The sequence below is a fragment of the Aulonocara sp. 'chitande type north' Nkhata Bay genome, linkage group LG3 (assembly GCF_057382095.1).
Source record: "Aulonocara sp. 'chitande type north' Nkhata Bay isolate Kocher_YH1m ecotype deep benthic linkage group LG3, A_spYH_male_GT1.1, whole genome shotgun sequence".
Classification (NCBI taxonomy): Eukaryota; Metazoa; Chordata; class Actinopteri; order Cichliformes; family Cichlidae; genus Aulonocara; species Aulonocara sp. 'chitande type north' Nkhata Bay.
In genome coordinates, this window is record NC_141346.1 from 16,770,072 (window position 1) to 16,791,259 (window position 21,188).

The 21,188-nt window shown below is 41.7% G+C and overlaps 1 protein-coding gene across 2 annotated transcripts; it reads left to right on the plus strand.

The window, feature by feature from the left end:
- Positions 1-15,420: 15,420 nt before the first annotated feature.
- On the plus strand, positions 15,421-20,698 carry LOC147334224 (desmocollin 2-like protein). 2 transcript variants are annotated; one of them, XM_086286508.1, is made up of 13 exons: positions 15,421-15,564; positions 15,700-15,790; positions 15,897-16,105; positions 16,205-16,309; positions 16,564-16,719; positions 17,003-17,147; positions 17,236-17,390; positions 17,522-17,656; positions 17,829-18,014; positions 18,159-18,289; positions 18,358-18,425; positions 18,624-18,744; positions 19,259-20,698. In XM_086286508.1, the coding sequence occupies exons 1-13, from the start codon at positions 15,526-15,528 to the stop codon at positions 19,263-19,265; spliced, it is 1,548 nt and encodes a 515-aa protein (XP_086142634.1). In that variant the 5' UTR covers positions 15,421-15,525; the 3' UTR covers positions 19,266-20,698. The 2 variants fall into 2 exon arrangements, with proteins under 2 accessions (XP_086142634.1, XP_086142633.1); XM_086286507.1 differs by having other exon boundaries at positions 18,624-18,739.
- The last annotated feature ends 490 nt before the right edge of the window (positions 20,699-21,188 follow it).

Consider the following 21,188-nt stretch of genomic DNA (forward strand, 5'->3'; position numbering starts at 1 on the left):
GCAGCTGGGGGCCGGCGGAGCTCACGGGCGCGTCACTGCAACTCCCCCTGACTTCTGCTCCGCGGCTGCTGGGCGAGCCCTCATCTGGGACTCTCCTCAGCTCTTACTGGGACAGTGGCGCGGCTGCCCCTCTGTTGGTCTTCCATGGTCTCTTGTGTTCTGGGGGCCTCTGGATGTCTGGAGTTTTGATCTCCTCCATACCCGCTTCACACCCTGGAGGACGGGGCTGTGGCCCCCCCACACTCCCTAGCAGATCATTACATGGAGAAACCTTTGGAATGCAAGCATGCTGATCCACACAGGTATGCACACATGGGTATTCACAGACGCGGACTAAAGCTTTCTTGGCTGCTGCCTCAAAGCACACTGTGCGCTGTCTATCTTGCGTGCTGCACAATATCGTTTATTACTTAGTAAATACTGATATCTATGACTAGCTAGTTTATTGTGATGGTGCTTTGTTTTCTCTATTATTATGTTGCTCTTTGTTGTTTGCTGTCTCCTCTGTTTGTTTTTGTTTGTTTGTTTGTTTTTTTTCTCCATACAGGTGACCCAGGAGTTTTTTCTTTTTTTGTCTCTCTTCCCCCCCCTTCTCACCGTCTCTTCTCCCCTTTGGTTTTCTTTCTTTCTCTCCCCCTCTCTCTCTCATTCATTCCCCCTGTCCTATTTATTAAAAAAAAAAAAAAAAAAAAAAAAAAAGAGATTGTTCTCCTGAGGAAAGACAATAAAGACAAAGCACAAATATAAATATCACACACGTAACTTATAACAGTTGTATAATATTGTTATATCATTTAGTAACATTACTGCATGCTATATTATCATGGCATTTGATGGCTCACCTGGTCTTGCTCCACAATCGCTGTTCCCCTTATTCTCATGCAAAGCTCTGTAGTGCCTAAGCATGGATGAGGTGTTGTTGTTATATCTCAGCCCCCTGGCACATAGCAAACACTTCACCTTGTACAAAAGTAAAGACAGCTTAACATAAATTGTATTGCACCATCAGTATTATGAAAATACATCTTCTGTAGAAATTTACATACCTTGTTGGGAGGAATAAGATCAAAATGTTCCCACACAGGGGAGGACATCCTCCTCTTCTTAGCTGGCTCCATTCTCTCCTGACTTTCTCTCCTCACTCTGATAAACCTCCAAACTGTCTCCAAACTCTCACTAACCGCAACTCTCCATCAAACACCCACATTTTTGAATAGAGATTGACAGACCACGTGACTTTCGCGCATTGCATGCCGGTAACTCGTGGCAAAACAATCCAAGTACCGCATCAAATGCAAGCATTTGCAGCACCGCAAAACGTTCATTCTTCGGTTCCAATAAATTCTTGCTTTTACTTTGTCCCCCAAAAAGGTATGTACAAAACAAAGGAGAACAATGCCGGTCCGTACAAAGACAGACTTGATGAAAAGTCAAAGATACGAGGAAAAAAATCAAACCAGTGAAAGGGTCAGACCCTTACGAGCACACAGAGGGACAAAATACGTTAGCGTGCTGCCCAACTTTCACCACGCTCATATTTATAATTATACGGTTCTTGAAGTGAGTGCATACACTCGTGAAGTTTAGTAACTTCAGGTCACTGCAACAAGCCCAGGTACAGTTTACCGACGGATGGGTACAGGACCTTGAAATGCACCGTGTAGAACGAAAGACCATCGTACATATCATAATAATAATAATAATGGATTGGATTTATATAGCGCTTTTCTAGGCACCCAAAGCGCTTTACAATACCACTATTCATTCACTCTCACATTCATACACTGGTGGAGGCAAGCTACAGTTGTAGCCACAGCTGCCCTGGGGCAGACTGACAGAAGCGAGGCTGCCATATCGCGCCATCGGTCCCTCTGGCCATCACCAGTAGGCAAGTAGGGTAAAGTGTCTTGCCCAAGGACACAACATAAGTTTACCAGTCTCACAAATCGTCGTCATAAATACACATTCGTTAACCGTTTATTGATAAGACCTTTGAGCTCAACGGTAATTAATTAGTAATAGAAATAATTTCTGGTAGCATTACAGAAATGTAGCAGTGACAATAATATTGTATGTTGTAATCGTACTGGGCAATTAGTGATACAAAACAACTGTTTTATCCTGTGAATAAAAGTATATGTTTTTGTCAATGTACCATGGTAATAACAGAAGCGAAACACAATATTGTGTCAGGACAATTCACTATTTATGCACAATAAATAAAGGAGCATAGCGCGACAATTTCTGTTCAGCGCCAGACTTGCTTGTAACCTATATCACCAATTATGTTAAGAAAAATGACGCATTAACTACAACAGCAGACTGACCTTTGTGTAAATGCTTGGAGCAGACTAACCTGTGAGCTGGGGTGTTCTGGGACGTTATATTTTGTCTTTGAATGGCTGCAATCCAGTCGCCTCTTTGTTACTTCGGAAACATGGCTCGAACAATTTCTCTTCAACGACGTAATCCGATAACAGCCGATCTCTTTACCCGTCGGCTTTCCGTGACTGTCATGCGACCGGCTATTGCAGTTAATAATACAACAGCTTCTTGCCATTTTTTGTGTTTCTTTTTATCGCTGTATAACTGATTTCAATTGAAAGCCTGCGTGCGCTAGTACCTCTTGCCACGAGTTCCCAGAATTCTTTGAGGTTTTACCCCTGAGTGACGTCACATTTTCAATCTCTATGAAGTCTGAGTGGTTTATATCGCTGTCATAGCTCGCGGCAAAGTTCGAACCACTTCATGAACCAGTCACGTGGTACAGCCGGGCAGCGAGGCTTCGGACGTCATCATTTTCAGCTCCTCCCATAAATGAAGCAAGCCTCGATACGCGCATCGCGGAAACGCCCCCTCAATTACTCGACACAAGCTTCGAAGCCTCGATACAGAACGTCACATCACTAGTGGAGACTGAATGTCAGTTTGTTTTAGTTTTAAGTGGGTGAGTGATGGTGGTCACTGTAATTGAGCAAACTCCCTTTAGTCCCTTTAGTGGCTATCCTGGGTGGGGGTACGCTTCAGAGTTTGGTAGGAGACTATATCTCTGGTCTGCTGCCTGCTCTCGAGTTCGCGTTTAAAGTTGCCTCGAGCCTGGTACACCACTGAAGACTAGGGTAGGTAAAGTTAGGGTTTTGTTGTTTTTAGTGTTTTAGGCTGGGAGTTGCACATAGTAAATCAGTGGCACCAAACTTGGTAGGAGGTTTGAGACTGATTTGATTATGGTCTGTAGCTGAGGCAGGTAGGCTGTTTTTAGGTTGGCATTGTGTGCACACCATGTGTGTGCATATGTCAGTGTTGATGGATGCTAATGAGATCCTTGTGAGGTGAGGGTTTTGTGCTGTGACCTTTAGTGTTGTGGGGAATATGGCTATTTTGTTGGATCACTTGTGAGTGTTGTTGGCCAGGTGATGGCAATAACACTGTGGGGTGCTGAGCCACCCTTGATGTGATCATTGTGTGGCCATAGCTCTCCATTTTGTGGTTGGTCACTAGTGTGCTTGATTTACTGAACTTTTTGGATTAAAGTAACTTGTTGTGGTATAGGGCCACTTGTATGTGACTGTTTGTGTGGTGGAGACAACAGATCACTTGTGATTATTTGAAGCTACTTTTGGTTTTGTGTTGTAGCAGATCAGGTAATCATTTTGGGTTTGTGACCATTGTGCTCCTTTGTGTTGGTCACATGTTACTTTGTGTGTGTGTTCAGTGTGGCAACTTCAAATCCTCATGCCCATCCATTCTTAGAGATGCCAACTATAATGTGAACACTGTGCTTCTGTTAGCTTTAACTTTTATTCCAGGTTTGTGGGTCAAGGACCTGAAGGCTTCAGAGGGGCTTTTAATAAATTTAGGGGTCCTAGAGGAACCCTTTTAAGGGAGGTGTTACGTCCCTCTGCAGCCTCTAATCTGCTCAGTGTGTTCAGCTGGTGCTAATTGGCCACACATACTCTCGTATTCATCTCCTTTTTTATGTTGCGGCTTTTGAGCCGGGTCGTAACAGTTGGCATCCTCGAAAGAGTGACCTTTGTCCTTTAGATGCAGATGAACTGCTGAGTCTTGTCCCGTGGAGGTGGCTCTTCTATGTTTTTTTTTTTTTTTTTTTTCTCAGACTATGTATTTTTCAAAATTCTATAAAGTGAGCGCGAGAGCCCTCGGTGCGCCTACTCACTGCTGAAGTCAAAGTGAACTTTATTGTCATCTTCGCTACATACAGTCCAGCATATAGAGACGAGACGACGAGGCTCCAGTTACAGCAGTGCAAGTAAACAAACAATATATATAAGAAGAGTAAGAAAATAAATATACACTTTAGGACTCGGGGTAAAGAGATCAATAACAATTTAAAATGTATAATTTACAGTTTGATGATTACAAAGTGAATCTCTGAACTAAGGTGAACTAGAGGGAGTGTTCGCCCGGGGCGCCAAACAGGCTAGGACCGCCACTGCTGACAGAGGCGAGGCTGCCAGACACTGACACCAACCGGGCCCTCTGACCCCCACCAGTAGGCAACGGGTGAAGTGTCTTGCCCAAGGACACAACCCCCGAGACTGATGGAACCGGGGCTCGAACCAGCAACCTTCCGATTACAAGACAAACTGCCAACTCTTGAGCCACTCCACACAGATAAACAACAGTGTTTCCTCTGCTGAGAAGGTTTATAAAGTGGACTTTTTCTGCTGAGGGTTATGTAGTTATTACATAGTTAAACAGTTAAAAACATAATACATGTTAATCAGAAACTAAAGGTCAGTCACATCAGTAAGAAGAACTGATGTTTTTACTGCAGATTCTTTTCCATTCACAGCCACCTTTGGTTTTTAATAAAGTGATATTTTTCACCAGGTTCTCCACACTTATACATACTGAAAATAATACCATTATGTACCCAGACTAAAAACACGGAGCAGAAGGGACACGTAGTAATTTGAATCATTTTTGAATTTCAAACACGGATCCAAAGTTTCTTCTATCATGTCCTGTATTTACACTCTGCTCTCTGTGTTAGCCCTGTTTTCTTTATTACATTGTGACTCAGTAGCAGTAATGTAAGTTCACCCATGTCCCCAAATAATCCAAACCAGTTTCATTGAAACTGGTTATGTCAAACTGTCAAATTTGAATGCAGACTATAAGGTGATGTTTAGACCGGACATATATCAGTGCTTCTTACTAAAACATTTCCAATACAAACAAAGGGAACTAATTTTTAAAGATACAATAGACTTTATAAAAGTTTGACCTTAATGTGACGTTGGTCCAAAGTATTTAGGATCCGCATATATCATTCCCTTTATGCATGTTGTCAATACAAGCACTGGCAGTGAGAACCAGTTTTGACATAGCAGATAGTTGAGAACAATCTCTTGACCTTGAAGGAGGTAAAGGTCATACAATATTTTAAACCTTCAAACTGTGCTATATGTTGACAACACATACCCAACTTTTAAGAATCATAGCGTCTAAATTCTACATTTTCTAAGTTATATGATTGTCCATGCTATAAGGTTTACTGCCAAGAAGCTTTGTTACAACAAAGAAATAATCAGCTAAACACAAATGAACTTCCTATTTGTGAAAAACAAATTTAATTAGTTAAAAAATCTGCTGTATGTTCTTAAAGCACTTAAAGTAAGTGGGTTTAGACATGTTCCTGTACGTTGTACCAGACACTTCATTCTTCTTCTCAGTGAATGAGATGTAACACCTTTAATCCTAAGTCTGTTACTAGGCTTCCCTTCCTAAAAAACACACTCTGTATCATCAGATATACCAGATTCTAATACCAGTTCTGTTAACACCAGTGCTGTGTTATCATAAATGACGTTTAATAATAAATATTTTGATTTGAAAATCTTTGAGTAATTGCTTTGATAACTTTGGCCATAAAACACGCTCCAACACTGTAACACTGCTCTCTCAGTCATCTTTTTGCCTCAGTGTAGCATTGGTAACAGTGAGACAACACTGTCACCATGAGGTCAAACTGGGACATTACACCAGATAATTCTCATCCTCCAAATGTTTATTAAAAAAATACCTCCACACATTTGTAAACACTAATAACATCTAAAGAGCAAAGTTTCTGACCATTTAGTTCAATTTTAATCATAAGGTGATAAATTGCAACAAGTGTTGCCCAGAGGTGCTTTGTATTGTAAGGTAAAGACCCGGCATTTGAAACATGAAGAGTAATGAGGCAGGAAAATAAGACTGTGAGATGATCATCCATGATTTTTTTAATGAGCATCAAACCACACAGAGGAATTTAGGACAAACATTTACATAATGTCCTCTTTTTCTTAAACGAAGCATGCAGTCAAGTAGATACACCTGCTAAACTCAAAAATTAAATTAAATTTTTTCTGCTGCAGTAAACTAAAGTGTAAGAGCTACAGAGAAGATTTAAAGTGACATGTCCACACAAACCAACTCATTCATTTATTTGTCTGTTTGTGCAGGAAGAGTGCTGGGATCATGATCAGAGTGAGTGTGATGTCTTCTTTCAGGCTAACGTCATTAAACACTTCAAAACAATCTAGAGAGGTCAGAATTAATGCATTATTTAAAGTGAATTGCTGCCTAATGCTCTAGTTTACATACATACAGAAGTAGTGAAGGTGAGGCAGTTGCGAACTACAGTCTGAAGTCATTAATGATTCTTCAGCGCAGACCTGATGCAGATGCAGCTTCCAGCTCTGATAAGTGAGGCCTCACACCTGCATTCTTTTTATTGACAAGCAGGGAGCAATTCACAATCATGGCAGCAGTCACAGTTTCCCGGTGACTTTCTGGGCAAATTTTCGGTCATATTAAAACAATAAGATGAGCATTGATCCGGATGAAACAAGATGCTCCAAAATTATGAATGATTTCACTGTTTTAAAATGTTTAACTGTTTTGTGCGTCTGCCTTCACACTGTGGTGATGGAGACTTGGCATATTTCAGAACAACTTCAGGAGAAAGCTGGAGGTAAAGGACAACGACTTGTAAAGGGTCAAGACAGAGTTATCTTCAAATAAAATATGGAATGAGGACTGTCTGCCTGCTTAGTTTTACTTTGTTTGGGAAAGAAGGCAGTCTTGAGAGATGAAGTGAAGTTCATTGTTACAGTTATGAAGATCTGGATTGAATTTAGTCAATGAGGTTGTGGCAGGTGTGTGGTGGTCTTTGGCCTGCTGTAGGGTAGGGGTGGCACAGTGAGCTCTCAGGGTGGCGTGGAGGTGTGGCAGCGAGGCAGATGTGTGCGCTCAGCCTAATGGCTCTTTTTCCGTCTGTTTGGATACAGTGACGATGGAGACAGAGGAAGAGAGACTGAAGCAGTGACTGTTTCCTGGGCTCAACAACAAAATTTTTCTTGAGCACAGAACAGCCTCACTGAGGTAAACTCCATGTCTGAGCCATGTCAGAATCTGAATGCAGCAAAGTGGATTTGGTTTATGTGTGGACACTTAATTAAGCTTCAGTGACAGAAAAGATCAGAAGTTAGATTTAGATGCATAGAAATAGAAAGGGGACTCAAGACAAAATTAAAGTTACTAAGCTAAGATTTTATTGTGTGGATTTTAATAGTGTCATGGTCCTGGGTCGTGCGACCCAGTGCTGAGTTTTATGTATCTTTTGTATTCATTTATGCTCTAGCTTAGTTCGTCTAGTTAATTTCTAGGGTGCTGTTTAGCCCTTTGTTTCTTAGTTGTTTATGTCATCTCCTCCTGTACTCAGTCTCCCTGGTTCGTGCGTCTACCTGTCATGCGTCATGTCTCCGTGATTATGTTCAGTTCAGGTCACGTCCATTTAATCCCTATGTTTCCTGTTTTACTTTGAAAGTCTGTGTCTAATGTCAGTGTATGTCATTAGGTTCATGTGTATCAGCTGTTCCCTCTCATGCGTTTCCACTTCCCTTGATCATCCCTTATGTGTATTTAGTCCCTGTGTTTCATTCAGTCTGTGTCGCATCGTCTGTGTTCCTACCCTCCATGTTTTCACGGCCAGTCTTTGCATTCTTAGTTTTCTGAGTCTTCATAGGTTATCGCAGTATCAGTTTCCCGGTTTAGTTATAGTTTAGTTTAGTCACTGTGCTTCTGCCTTGTTTAACCTCTATGTCATCAGCCATAATAAAGGCTCACTTTCAGTTTAAATTCACTCCTGTCTCCTCACCTGTGTTCGCACCTGGGCCCACCACACACCACCACACGGCTTGTCTCCACAGACTGGGATTGATGTGCGTATAACACGCTTTACTAGTCCATAAGGACCCCAACGCGCTTTACATATCCAGTCATTCACCCATTCACACACACATTCACACACAGGTGATGGCAAGCTACATTGTAGCCACAGCCACCCTGGGGCGCACTGACAGAGGCGAGGCTGCCGGACACTGGCGCCACCGGGCCCTCTGACCACCACCAGTAGGCAACGGGTGAAGTGTCTTGCCCAAGGACACAATGACCGAGACTGTCCAAGCCGGGGCTCGAACCGACAACCTTCCGATTACAAGGCGAACTCCCAACTCTTGAGCCACGATCGCCCATGAGACAAATGCCTTACAATGGCCTGTAATGTGTTCTTTTTTGAGCAAGAATAGGGCAGCAGACATTTTAATTATGTCCACTATGTCAAAGTTGTTTGAATGAATGAGAATGGATCTTTTGACCATTCAGGACCCCACAGTAGAAATTCTAACTACTGGGTAAATGACAGGGAGATGACAAGAAACTGTTTTGGAGGTACTGTGGGCCAATTAGAGGAGAATCACCTTCCACCACAACAACCCCCAAAAAGCAGGAGCAGCATCTTTATGTCTGATGTGTGCAGTGGCATGGTTGGTATGTGACAGTCAAGCAATGGCACTAGGTTCATCGCTGACATCAGGTGAACTCCAGGAAGCCCTGAAAAGTATGGACAATTCTGGCACCATTATTCCACAGAATGTTGCAGGAAATCAAGGAATATGGCAGACTACCATTAAATATGAATTCAGCCATCATTATTCTCCTGCTAAAACCAAAGCAAAGACATTCCTACCATTTTAATGTTGATCTTAAAACAATCTGCAAAGCTCTCTAAAAAGATTAGAGAAGATAACCCATCTCACAATACATCCTGACGAACTGGTTTCTTAAAAGGGAGCCATTCATTAAAAATGCACATAGATTATTTAATTTAATAGACTGTTCATGTAATAAAAGCACTGAAACTACAATATTGTCTCTAGATGCGGGAAAAGCATTGGATAGAGTACACTGGAAATTTTTTTTTTGTAACTCTACACAAATCTGGTTTTGGAAACTGTTTCATAAACTGATTAAAAATATTATATAATTCCCCAAAAGCATCTGTCAGGCTGAATGACCAAACATCCTCCAATTTTTGTCTCTAGAGGGGCACCAGGCAGGGATGCCCACTCTCCTCTTCACTGTTTGCAATTTTTATCAAACCACTAGCAGCAATTAGACAGGCTATAATTATTAAGTGCATATGATGCAAGAGTGTAGAACATAAAATCTGTTTTTATGTGGATGATTTGTTACTTTTTCTTCAATTTTCACAAACCATTCTCTCTGGGGTCATTCCATTAATAAACTCTTTCTCAAAAGTTTCAGATTATTCAATAAACTGGTTAAAGTCTACAGTTCTTCACATAAAGTAGGCTGTAGGTTACATTTTATATTTGCAATTGTTCCTGTGTGCCAACATGCCCACATTACTGCTGCACTGCAGGCTCCATGAAAACAAGAGGAACCCCTAAGGCACAGGAGTCGAACTCCAGGCCTTGAGGGCCAGTGTCCTGCAGGTTTTAGATGTATCCTTGATCCATCACAGCTGATTTAAATGGCTAAATGACCTCCTCAACATGTCTTGCAGTTCTCCAGAGGCCTGGGAATGGACTAATCATTTGATTCAAGTGTGTTGACCCAGGGTTTGATCTAAAACCTGCAGGACACCAGCCCTGGAGGCCTAGAGTTGGAAACCCCTGAAGAGTGTAAAAGTGGTGATCTTGAAGAACCAAACACCTACACAGGCTACACAATAAAAACTGAGAGCAAGAATGAAGATCCAGCACCTGCAAACTGGACTCTGGATAAAAATATCTCTAATATTAACAGTTACCCAAATGTAATAACGCTAAGTAATTAACATTTAAATTTAATACAAAATGTTTATATATTGTGTCATGAAATAAATAAATATATATATTAATACATAATCAATAATGATTTTGTTATGGTAGAAGGTGAAAAATCAAATCAAAACATAACAATTATTTCTGTAGTTCAGAAAGGTATCTACAAAAATAATAAATATGCAAAAAAAAGTGCATGCAGGTTTTATTATTGAAGTTATTATCGTCACAAAACTTAACTCGGATTTACAACTGCTGTGGTGCAATTTTTTTTCTTTCTTTCATGGGACTTGCTGATCTGCTGCCCTAAGAGAATGTGTAGACTTTTTCTTTGTTTTCTCTTTTTGTCACTTTCACTTTGATAAGGAGTCAGCTGTAGGATTGCATAGTAGGTTTAACTGGCTCAGTGATGTCTTGTTTATTTTAGCTGGTTACTGCCCTGAAGCCACACTAGTTTGTATCTAAAGTAAATGGAGTGTAGGACTGTGATTACACAGCTCTGTATTGTTTACCATCTTATGATTTACAACAGTTAAACCACAGTAACAACTCAACACTAGTATGGGAGATATGAAGCTACATACAATTTAGAAGAATAAACACATTTTTGACAACTAACATTTTTCCTCTGCAATCAGACTTGTAAATCATCAAACCTATTTTGTAGCACACGAGTCCCTGCAGATGGGCTGTGTACTTTCTGTAGATGCAAAATATTGTGTGCCTCCCTCCATACTTGTTATCTTGATATTCAGAGTAGACAGCTTGGATGTAAGTGACTTCTTACATTCCTTGATTTCAACCTGATTGTCTTAATGTCAGATCTAATGAACTTCCAAAACAGAGCTACTAGATCACTTAAATTACACAATTGAAAGCATATGTGTATTGTTTGTGTATTTATACACAAGCACTCATATATATTCAAATAATTACAAAAAAAAATAAATCTTTGTTTACCTGTTACTACCACACACCAAATCCGGTCGTTGGTACTTCCTGGCTTGTGTAGCCACTAGGTAACAAAAGCTCAACACTGCGCCTAGCATCCTGAAGCACTTCTGTTGTGTTTTGCACGTGCTTCGAAGTTTGTACGTGCTATGGAGTTTTTAAATGTTTTGGAGTTTTTACGTGTTTTGGACTTTTTATGTATGGCGTTAGTTTTGTGCCACTATTCTGAGCACACGTAAAAAAAAATTGCAGGTGCAAGTGTAGCATTTTGAGGAGAAATTTATTTTGAGCAAAGAAAAGCTGAATTTGAGTGAACAAAATTCATTGCTGTGTGCAAAAAATGTATTTCAGTGTTTGCTATTATCCACACACACTCACAATAGCAGCCCTTCTCGCTCTATTTTTGCATTTGCGCTCGCTCGCAATGTGTTGCTCGCGCGCTCAACTCTTTCTGTACACCGTTATATTGGTGCCAAAAAAAACAGCCAATTACAGACTTGGATGCAAAAAAAATCTGATTGGCTGTTTTGGTCTCCAATCAGCTCGAAATGACAAAATGCAATATCCCAGAATCCATTTCGTCCAAAACGCAAACGAGGCAGCAGCAGAGAAACACAGAGTGGCGGAGTTTGAATTATTACTCTGTCTGGGTCACAAAATAAACGTTTAAGTTATTTTCAAGCGAGAATGTAGCTGTGTAAGCTTCAAATGGCTTTATTGGCAATGAGAAAAGCTATAAAACACTGACTTATTTAAAACATTTTCCTAGGAAGTGCATAGATAGTGTTATCATTATTGACTTTCTTTTACTTTTTTCAGGTCGCAATAAGAAAAATTGTTTCTGACAACTGGTTCGGTCTAAGGTTAATTCTTGGTGGAGTTTAAGCAAAATCGTGGTGGTGATACTAGTGTTGGTTTGCTGGTTGGCCACAACTGTGAATCCTGGTAGATCTGTTGCAACAGATTGACAAAAATAAATATTTATTAGTCCTGATGAGCAAAGACCAAGTCATTACTGCACACAAGTCTTGGCAAAAAAAGCAGACAGACCAGTATTTCTTCAAATACGTGTACCTGCAGCATGCTGTAGTGTTATAAGAATATTGTTTATACTCCATATGCACAGATTTCTATAAATAATGCTACATGCTTTAATTGTGTGTATTTGTAGCTCTTATAATCCCGCTAAAACTCTTTGAGGGGAAGAGTTTTAGCGGTTTAATGTCTTTTTCCAGAATTAAACCGCATTTAGTCGCTGTTTAATGTCTTGCAGTAAAATAGATATGTTGCCCCTGCTGGACTCCGCAATACAACTACCGGGGTTCTCTGTGCACCGCGCGGACAGGTCGCAGGATCTTACTGGGAAAAGCAGAGGCGGTGGTGTATGTTTCATGATCAACAGCAGCTGGTGTGATTTTTCGAACGTGCACCCGGTCAAATCCTTCTGCTCACCGGACCTGGAGTACCTGATGATTAAGTGCCGGCCATTCTGGCTGCCGAGGGAATTTACAGCAGTGATTATTACGGCTGTTTACATTCCCCCACAAGCCGATACTGACCGAGCACTCAGGGAACTGTACAGCGCGATCAGCAGCGAGGAAACCGCACACCCAGGGGCAGCGTTTATCACAGCCGGAGACTTTAATAAGGGAAACCTGAAGAAAGTCTCACCCAAACTCCACCAACACATACATTTTAACACTCGTGGAGAACGGCTTCTGGACCACTGTTACACCTCTTTCCGGGATGCGTACAAAGCCCTCCCCCGCGCCCCATTCGGCCAATCAGATCACTGCTCCATCCTGCTCCTGCCCGCCTACAGGCAGAAGCTGAAACAGGAAGCTCCAACCCGGAGGGCGGTGCACTGTTGGACGGACCAATCGGAGTCCGCGCTGCGGGACTGTTTTGATCACGCGGACTGGGAAATGTTTTGCGTGGCTGCTAGGGACATTGATGAATACACAGACTCAGTCTGTGGATTTATCAGGAAATGCGTGGAAGATGTCGTCCCATCCAGAACAGTTAAATCCTTCCCAAATCAAAAACCCTGGATTAACGGAGATGTTGCACTGGCGGCATGGAGCACCGCCTTTGCCTCCGCGAACACATTGGACTACAAACACTCACATTACCAACTCCGGAAGACGATCAAAGCAGTCAAACGTGAGTACAGGGACAGGGTGGAGCAACAGTTTGACAACCCTCGGAGTATGTGGCAGGGACTAAACACGATCGCAGACTTTAGAGGGAAAACCAGCACACCGCAGACCACGGCCTCTCTGTGTGAGGATCTAAACGTATTCTACGCTAGATTCGACACAGCGAACACCATGAGACTGGACAGTGTGCGCACCGCGGATGACGTCAGTGCGCACACTGTGTCTGAGGAGGATGTGCGGAAGTGCTTCAGGAAGGTGAACGCGCGCAAAGCTACTGGTCCGGACGGGATTCCCGGCCGCGTCCTCAAGTCATGCGCGGCTCAGCTGGCTGGAGTGTTCACGCACATCTTCAACCTTTCCCTCTCTCTGTCTGTAGTCCCAGCCTGCTTCAAAATGGCCACCATCGTCCCTGTACCCAAATCCTCCACCATCTCCTCATTGAACGACTGGCGACCTGTAGCCCTGACCCCCATCGTGAGCAAATGCTTCGAGAAGCTGGTCAGGGACTTCATCTGCTCTGCACTACCCGACTCACTGGACCCTCTACAGTTTGCATACCGCCACAACAGGTCCACTGATGATGCCATAGCCCTGACACTACACACTGCCCTGTCACACCTGGAGAGGAGAGACACGTATGTGAGAATGCTGTTTGTAGATTACAGCTCAGCATTCAATACCATCGTTCCCTCGAAGCTGGACAGGAAACTGCAGGATCTAGGACTGAGCAGCTCCCTCTGCAGCTGGATCCTTAGCTTCCTGTCTGACAGACGCCAAGTGGTCAGACTGGGCAGCATCACCTCATCCCCCATCACACTGAACACTGGTGCTCCACAGGGGTGTGTACTGAGCCCTCTCCTGTACTCACTCTACACCTACGACTGCACAGCCACTAACAACTCCAACATCATTGTGAAGTTTGCGGACGACACTACAGTGGTGGGTCTTATCACCAACAGTGATGAGACGGCTTACAGGGAGGAGGTCAGCGCCCTGACCCACTGGTGTCAAGACAACCATCTCACCCTCAACGTCGCAAAGACAAAGGAGTTGATAGTGGACTTCCGGAGGTGCAGAGAAGTACACACCCCCATCACCATCAACGGCGCTGCTGTGGAGAGAGTGAGCAGCTTCCGGTTCCTTGGCGTACATCTGGCTGAGGATCTTACGTGGTCAGTACACACAAACAAAACAGTGAAGAAGGCGCAGCAGCGCCTCTTCTTTCTCAGGAGACTGAAAAGATTCGGCATGAGCCCCCGCATCCTCAGGGCCTTCTATCACTGTGCCATTGAGAGCATCCTCACTGGATGCATCACCACCTGGTATGGCAACAGCACCGCCTACAACTGCAAAGCTCTCCAGCGAGTAGTGCGGTGCTCTGAACGGATAATTGGAGGTGAGCTTCCCTCCCTCCAAGACATCTACAGGAAGCGCTGCCTGAGGAAAGCGGGGAGGATCATCAAGGACTCCAGTCACCCCAGCCATAAACTGTTCAGACTGCTTCCATCAGGAAGGAGGTTCTGCAGCATCCGGTCCCGTACCAGCAGACTGAGAGACAACTTTTTCCATCAGGCCATCAGACTGCTGAACACGTCATAGACACCTCAGCTTCACTACTGGAACTTCAACATTATGCACTCCATACTGTACAGTAATGCCACTGTTTTGCACATATTCAACTCTGTATATTTTTATATTTTTATATATTTTATTTTATTATTGTTTACTATTTAATTTGTAAAAATGTGTATACACAGCCACACACACACACCACACACACACACACACACACACACACGTAGGAAAACATTTAGTATACACATCCAGAAATGCATACACTATTATATATTGTACATATATTTATTAGTTTCAGGTTGGCCATTCTTGTATTTTGCTCGTTTGTGTTGTTGTGTTTTGCACATCTCTGTTGCTTGTGGGGCTCGCACACAAGAATTTCACTCGCATGTGCTGTGCCAGTGTGCCTGCACATGTGATGTGACAATAAAAGTGATTTGATTTGATTTGATTTGGTGGGGAAAAAACACTTGAAAATCTGCAACTTTCAGGGAGCTTTCTCAGCAGACACCAGCGAGCACAGCCCGAAGCTACTTCGCTTGTTTAAAATTCCACTTGGGTGTGCCGTCTGAGAAACGCCTGTGTTTTGACATTGATAGAGAAGTGAAGCAATAGACAAGAGAAGAAGCTCTTGAGTTAACACACTTACACTAACCAGACTCCCAACACTTTGACGCAGGACAAAGTCAGTCTTTTTTTTTCCAAACATGGGGAAACTTTTGATTTCCTCCACCTACCTAATGCTGGTAAGTGCTTCTAGTTTGGTTTTAGAGCATGCCTACATGATTGATACATGTTTACTTTCTCTCACTTTTGTCATGCCAGGAAGCATTAAAACATTAAATGTGACAAGTCAGTTTGAAACTCACTTTCACCTCCAGATCCTGTCCTGTGTGGAGTCGTGCTTTCTGCTGAGATCTCTCTACGTAATTGTACCTGAAATAATTCCAGCTGGATACCAAGTAGCAAAAGGTGCCGCTCTGTATATTTGTGTTATTCCTTCTGTTTGAAAAAGTGTTGTAAGCCGAATGTTTTGTGTTTTATGTCTCTTTTTATCTTTCACTTTCTCGCTTTTCAGTTGAAACTGTCGGCTGTGTTGCAAAATCAGTGCAGTTAACTGTGAAGGACCCGAGTTTCACAATAAAAAGTAACGGAGCAGTCGTAGCTTTAACGTCTGTTTCAGTGGGAGAAAGAGGACGGACATTTTCTGTGTCTGCTCGGGACAATAGTGGACTGGAAAGAAAGATGGAAGTTCACCTTGTCCGCAGTACAATGCCGAAAAGACATGTAAGGCAACTGCATATTGTGAGTCGTTTATACAGGTCAGAAGGCACAGTCTTTTTTTTTTTTTTATCTAACATGTCTGAACTTGTTGGAATGTCACAGCGACGAGGCCAAGGCTCCCTGAACCGCTCTAAAAGACCGGCCTGTCGTTTTCCGACGTCTGTAGTCGAGAATTATGAAGGGAACTATCCAATACTCCTTGAGAAGGTGAATTGAATGCTAAATTTATATACCCTCCCTTCATTTGATCTGATTCAGGTTACATTCAGCTGACAAAGTTATTATTTTCTTTGATGTTATGTGTTTGAGCTACAGTACCATATTGTAAACTGCGTACACTTTTGATCTATTTCATGACCCTGTGAGCTGAAAGAGCCCACAGCAGACTGCTTCATGATAAACACGTTATGAATAACAGAATCCTTGTTTTTGTTTATGATTTTATTTGGATTCTCCTGTAGCTGGTGTCAGAGCCCTCAGCAAGCCATGATATGTACTTTACTATTGAAGGAGAGGGAGTCGATACGTATCCAACTGGAGTGTTCAGTATAGACAGAGACACGGGGGATCTGTTCTTGCTCAAAGCAGTGGATCGTGAGGAGTTCCCAGCGTATAATGTGAGTGTGAAGATGACGCTGATTTAGAAGATTTGTAAAGAGTTCCAATAATGTTCCACAGTCATCTTTAACGGGTGATTTATCAATCATTTAAATAGCTGCAGAGTATTTGTTCCTCTACTGAGCATGTTTGTTTATTTCTTTTTTTAAATTTATTTATGTTTTCATTCAAACCTGGTACTGGCACAGTTCACATATGGAGTCTTGTTATGTCCCTGCCTCTCCTTTCGATATTTGTGTGCATTAACCTAGTCAAATGTGTGTGTTTTTTTTCCCTCTATAGTTTGTAGTGCGTGCTTTTGACAAGCATACCAATGTGGAGCTAGAGGAGAAATTCCCCCTGAGAGTGATTGTAGATGATGTCAATGACAATGCTCCAGAGTTCGTAGGTCCTTTACACTTTACAGTTCCTGAGCACTGTAGTGCAGGTGAGAAAGACAACATACAGTAATAGTTGATTCTGTTGTATTTGACTTTCAGTGCAGTTGCTCTAAATGATTATGGGTTACAATACAGGGACTGTGGTGGGAGTGGTGAGTGCAACTGACAGAGACCGAATTTACACCAACCATGTGAAGATTAAATATACACTCGTATCTGGATCAGACATGTTTACCATTCATCCAGAAACAGGTGTCATCACAACAACAACCAACACCCTAGACAGAGAGGTGAGCACTGCCTCTGCATCACTGATACCTGTGAACTTTATGTAATTGAAAACTTGCATTATTGAAATCGATGATGCAAGTGCTTTACAACATATTTTTATTATAATACTTTTCTAACATTTCTTTTAAAGTTAAAAGACAACCATGTGGTGACTGTAAAAATCCAGGATATGAATGGTGCACCAAATGGTCTGTTTGCCACATCGACAGCAACAATTGCTCTGAGTGATATTAATGACAATCCACCAACCTTCATGAAATCAACTGTAAGTGTTTGAAAGAAGTGTCAGTTTGTAATTTGGCTGAATAACTGAAATCATATCGATTGATTTTAGCGTCCTTTTTCTACCTTTTTCACCAAAATACTTTTTACTGACATAATTAAAGAAATACTAAAGACACCCCCTCTCTTCCCCATCTTCTTGCTCTTTCTTGTAGTATAATGTTACTGTGCAAGAAGATGAAAGTGAAAAACCTTTACTTCGAATTCCTGTTCAAGATAAAGATTTGATAAACACATCGAACTGGATGTCAAAGTTTGTCATTACTAAAGGAAACGAAAATGGAAATTTCAGGATAGTTACTGACCCCCAAACAAACGAAGGGCTTTTGTACATCTCAAAGGTGAGACTGGATTATTATTCAATTCATTATTATCATTTAGTGATGTTGGTGGAAGCATTTTGCATGGATCACATCTAATGCAAAGTCAGCCTATATACAACTGATTTATATTCATAAACTTATAAATGTCTTTCTTTTTTCCAGCCATTAGATTATGAGAAGACCAACGATGTCCAGCTTCAGATCACTGCACAAAATGTAGCATCACTGAATGGCAGCAGTGCCACGTGGCAGTCCATCCCTGTGAATGTCAATGTTGAAAAAGTGGATGCAGGGTAAGATGGGTATGGTTGTTTCCTTTGTCTGGACTCTTGGAAAATGACTGATACACCTTTTCCTGCAGCTCTGTGTCCTTCGGACTACTAGGAATTATGACTATGCTGTGCCCTGTGGTCCTGCTCCTGATGCTCTGTGAGTCTCCCATTGTGATTAAGTTGTAAGGGTTAGATAGGGGTTCTCTTGTAGTTTGCTCATTGCATATTAGGAAGTGAACACTATTGCATACAATAGTGTAGTGTATAATGCTGCTATGCTCATTCTTGTGATGCCTACCACACATAAAAGAACTCTGTGACCTCTGATTTTGAACACGCCTGCTTTTTGTTGCAGTCCTGCTTCTTGCATTTTTCTGTCTAACAAAGAGAGAGAAATTGCAGCTTAATGAACCAGGAAACACAGGAAGAATCCCACTCATATCCAACATAGACGTCCCAGGGGACAGCGCGGTAAGGTTAGTAACGTAGAAGCACCGTCTCGGCTTACAGTTATTCACAAAGAAACCATATTTGCTTCTCCCCCCCCTCCTTTGGCTTTATTTGTTTTATTGCTGCTTTTGCTTTAATTGATGCAAGTCTCATCAGTCGTCTCCGTTTCGAGACTGACCAAACACTAAATGGTTTATGTTAAGGGTGTAATGATTAATCTTGGCTTGAAAGAAAAACCTCAAGCACCATTGGTCAGCCTGTTGGTAGTGGTGTAGACTAAAGAGGTTTTCTGTATAACAAATGGTTGCTATATACATCAGGTATTTTTTTTTTTTTATGATTACAAACATGAGTTAAATCCCATTTGTAATATCGTCTTTTTCTCTAAGTCTGGATAGTATCCTGTGCAAACCTCAGCATTTCTCAGCTTTTGGTAAAATATATTTTGTCTTTAACTTGTTGGTGATATGTTAGCCCGATGTTCAATATCTGACCGTCAGTAATAACAGGAAATATTAACAAACTGCCTGTGTCTTCTAGAAACTGATTCAAATGGGAACAAAAGGGCAATACGCAGACGATATCATTCACTTCTAAGGGTCTAAGGATGTGGCTGTGTAACTGGCTCTATCAGATGTTGCAGTGATAATAATGAAAACGATAACATTGACTTTCTGAACACATTCGGATGAAAGTTAAAAACTCTTGCAAAGGTCTGCAGGAAGAAATGAAAACAGTCACTCCAGATTAATGTTGTTTACTTTAAGCTGTAAAAGATGCAGATTGGGTCTGAATGCTTCGCTTGTTTCTGGGGTAAGAATATATATATAAAAAAAGAACAAGCAGGTGGTGCAGGTGTGTATCTGCTATTGCTGTTTTTTGCTTTATTTCTTTGCTGTTATTGTTGTTGTGAGTTTTTTGTTGTTCCTTTGTTTGTATTTTTAATGTTAAAGTGGTTTTGTTCTAAAAACTAAGCAGATGCTGTTAGTTGTGCATACTGTGTGCTGTATGGCTTTAGCAACATTTCCACCAGGAGCTCCTTACCAAGCAATCTTTTGGAGCTTTGTACCTCAAGATCTAAAAAAAAATCATATCTTTATTTTTGGAGGACAGCACCTTCTTACACTTCAGGAGTCTTTGGTGCATGGACGTTTCTTGTTGGAAAGCAATTTCTCATAAAAATCCAGCTGTTTTCGGAGTATACCACATAAATTGTTGATTATCATTAACTTAAATTAATTCAGAAAGCTGTGAAGGGAAATGGAAACAAAACAAAAACAAAACTGTGTTTTCTTGCACACAAGCTATTGGTGGGAGAACATACAAAACCACCTTAAGGGAACCTTTTAGCTCTTAGTTCATGGACTAGAAGTTCTGGTTAATTTGGGTTGAAATTCAGCTACTCGTGTTTGTCTGTATATTAGTTAGTAGTCACTATGGTATGTTTTACTCTTTTTTTATTTAAATCATTGTCTGCAGTAAGAAAGTGCATTTCTTTTTTCGCCTTGTTGCTGGTTTTTATTGTTATTAATTTTCATCTTTGCAGATATATTTGAAGTAAAACAAAAACATAACGAAAGAAAATAACTGCCTAATATTTCACAATATGTAATGTAAAAATTAGACCTTCATAATGATCTATTTTACTCAGTGTTGATTTACTCCTGCTGAATTTCCTAATGGCACAGAAATACTGTGTTACTGTGTTTTATTTCAACTCCCTGACTGTCAAATGGGTGCAGGTTATTGAAACATTTCCAACAGTCTCCGTTTACAATCTGCACAAGGGCAGAACTGGAGAGGTAAAGTGTTACTGCCTGAAACTAAATACAACTGGCTGCACAGTGAAAACACAGTAAAAAAATTAAAAACAAATTGAGCATTACAGTGTGTGTAATGTTCCACTATCTGAACTTAAATTTGTTTTTTGTAACCATTTCCTTTATTGCTTACTTTCAAAAATGCTATTTCTGTGAACAAGATGCTCTAGTGACTCATCGAATGATGCTACTGACCAGCCAATCAGTGGCATGCAGTCTGATGGTGTCACACTGTAGTACCTGTTTGGATCACTTGGAAATCTGGCTGAGCATGTACTATAACCTGATGGCAAACCCTGCAAACCATGCAGAGTTGATCCAAGTAGGTACTAATGGAACAGGGAATTAACTGCTAACTCTTGAGCGATCGTGGCTCAAGAGTTGGGCGTTCGCCTTGTAATCGGAAGGTTGCCGGTTCGAGCCCCGGCTTGGACAGTCTCGGTCGTTGTGTCCTTGGGCAAGACACTTCACCCGTTGCCTACTGGTGGTGGTCAGAGGGCCCGGTGGCGCCAGTGTCCGGCAGCCTCGCCTCTGTCAGTGCGCCCCAGGGTGGCTGTGGCTACAATGTAGCTTACCATCACCAGTGTGTGAATGTGTGCGTGACTGGGTGGATGACTGGATATGTAAAGCGCTTTGGGGTCCTTAGGGAC

Coding starts and splice junctions, on each gene's coding strand:
- LOC147334224 (XM_086286507.1), top strand. CDS start 15,526: ATGGGGAAACTTTTGATTTCCTCCACCTACCTAATGCTG. Junction 15,565..15,699: donor CCTCCACCTACCTAATGCTG/GTAAGTGCTTCT, acceptor TTTCACCTCCAG/ATCCTGTCCTGTGTGGAGTC. Junction 18,426..18,623: donor GGTCCTGCTCCTGATGCTCT/GTGAGTCTCCCA, acceptor TTTTTGTTGCAG/TCCTGCTTCTTGCATTTTTC.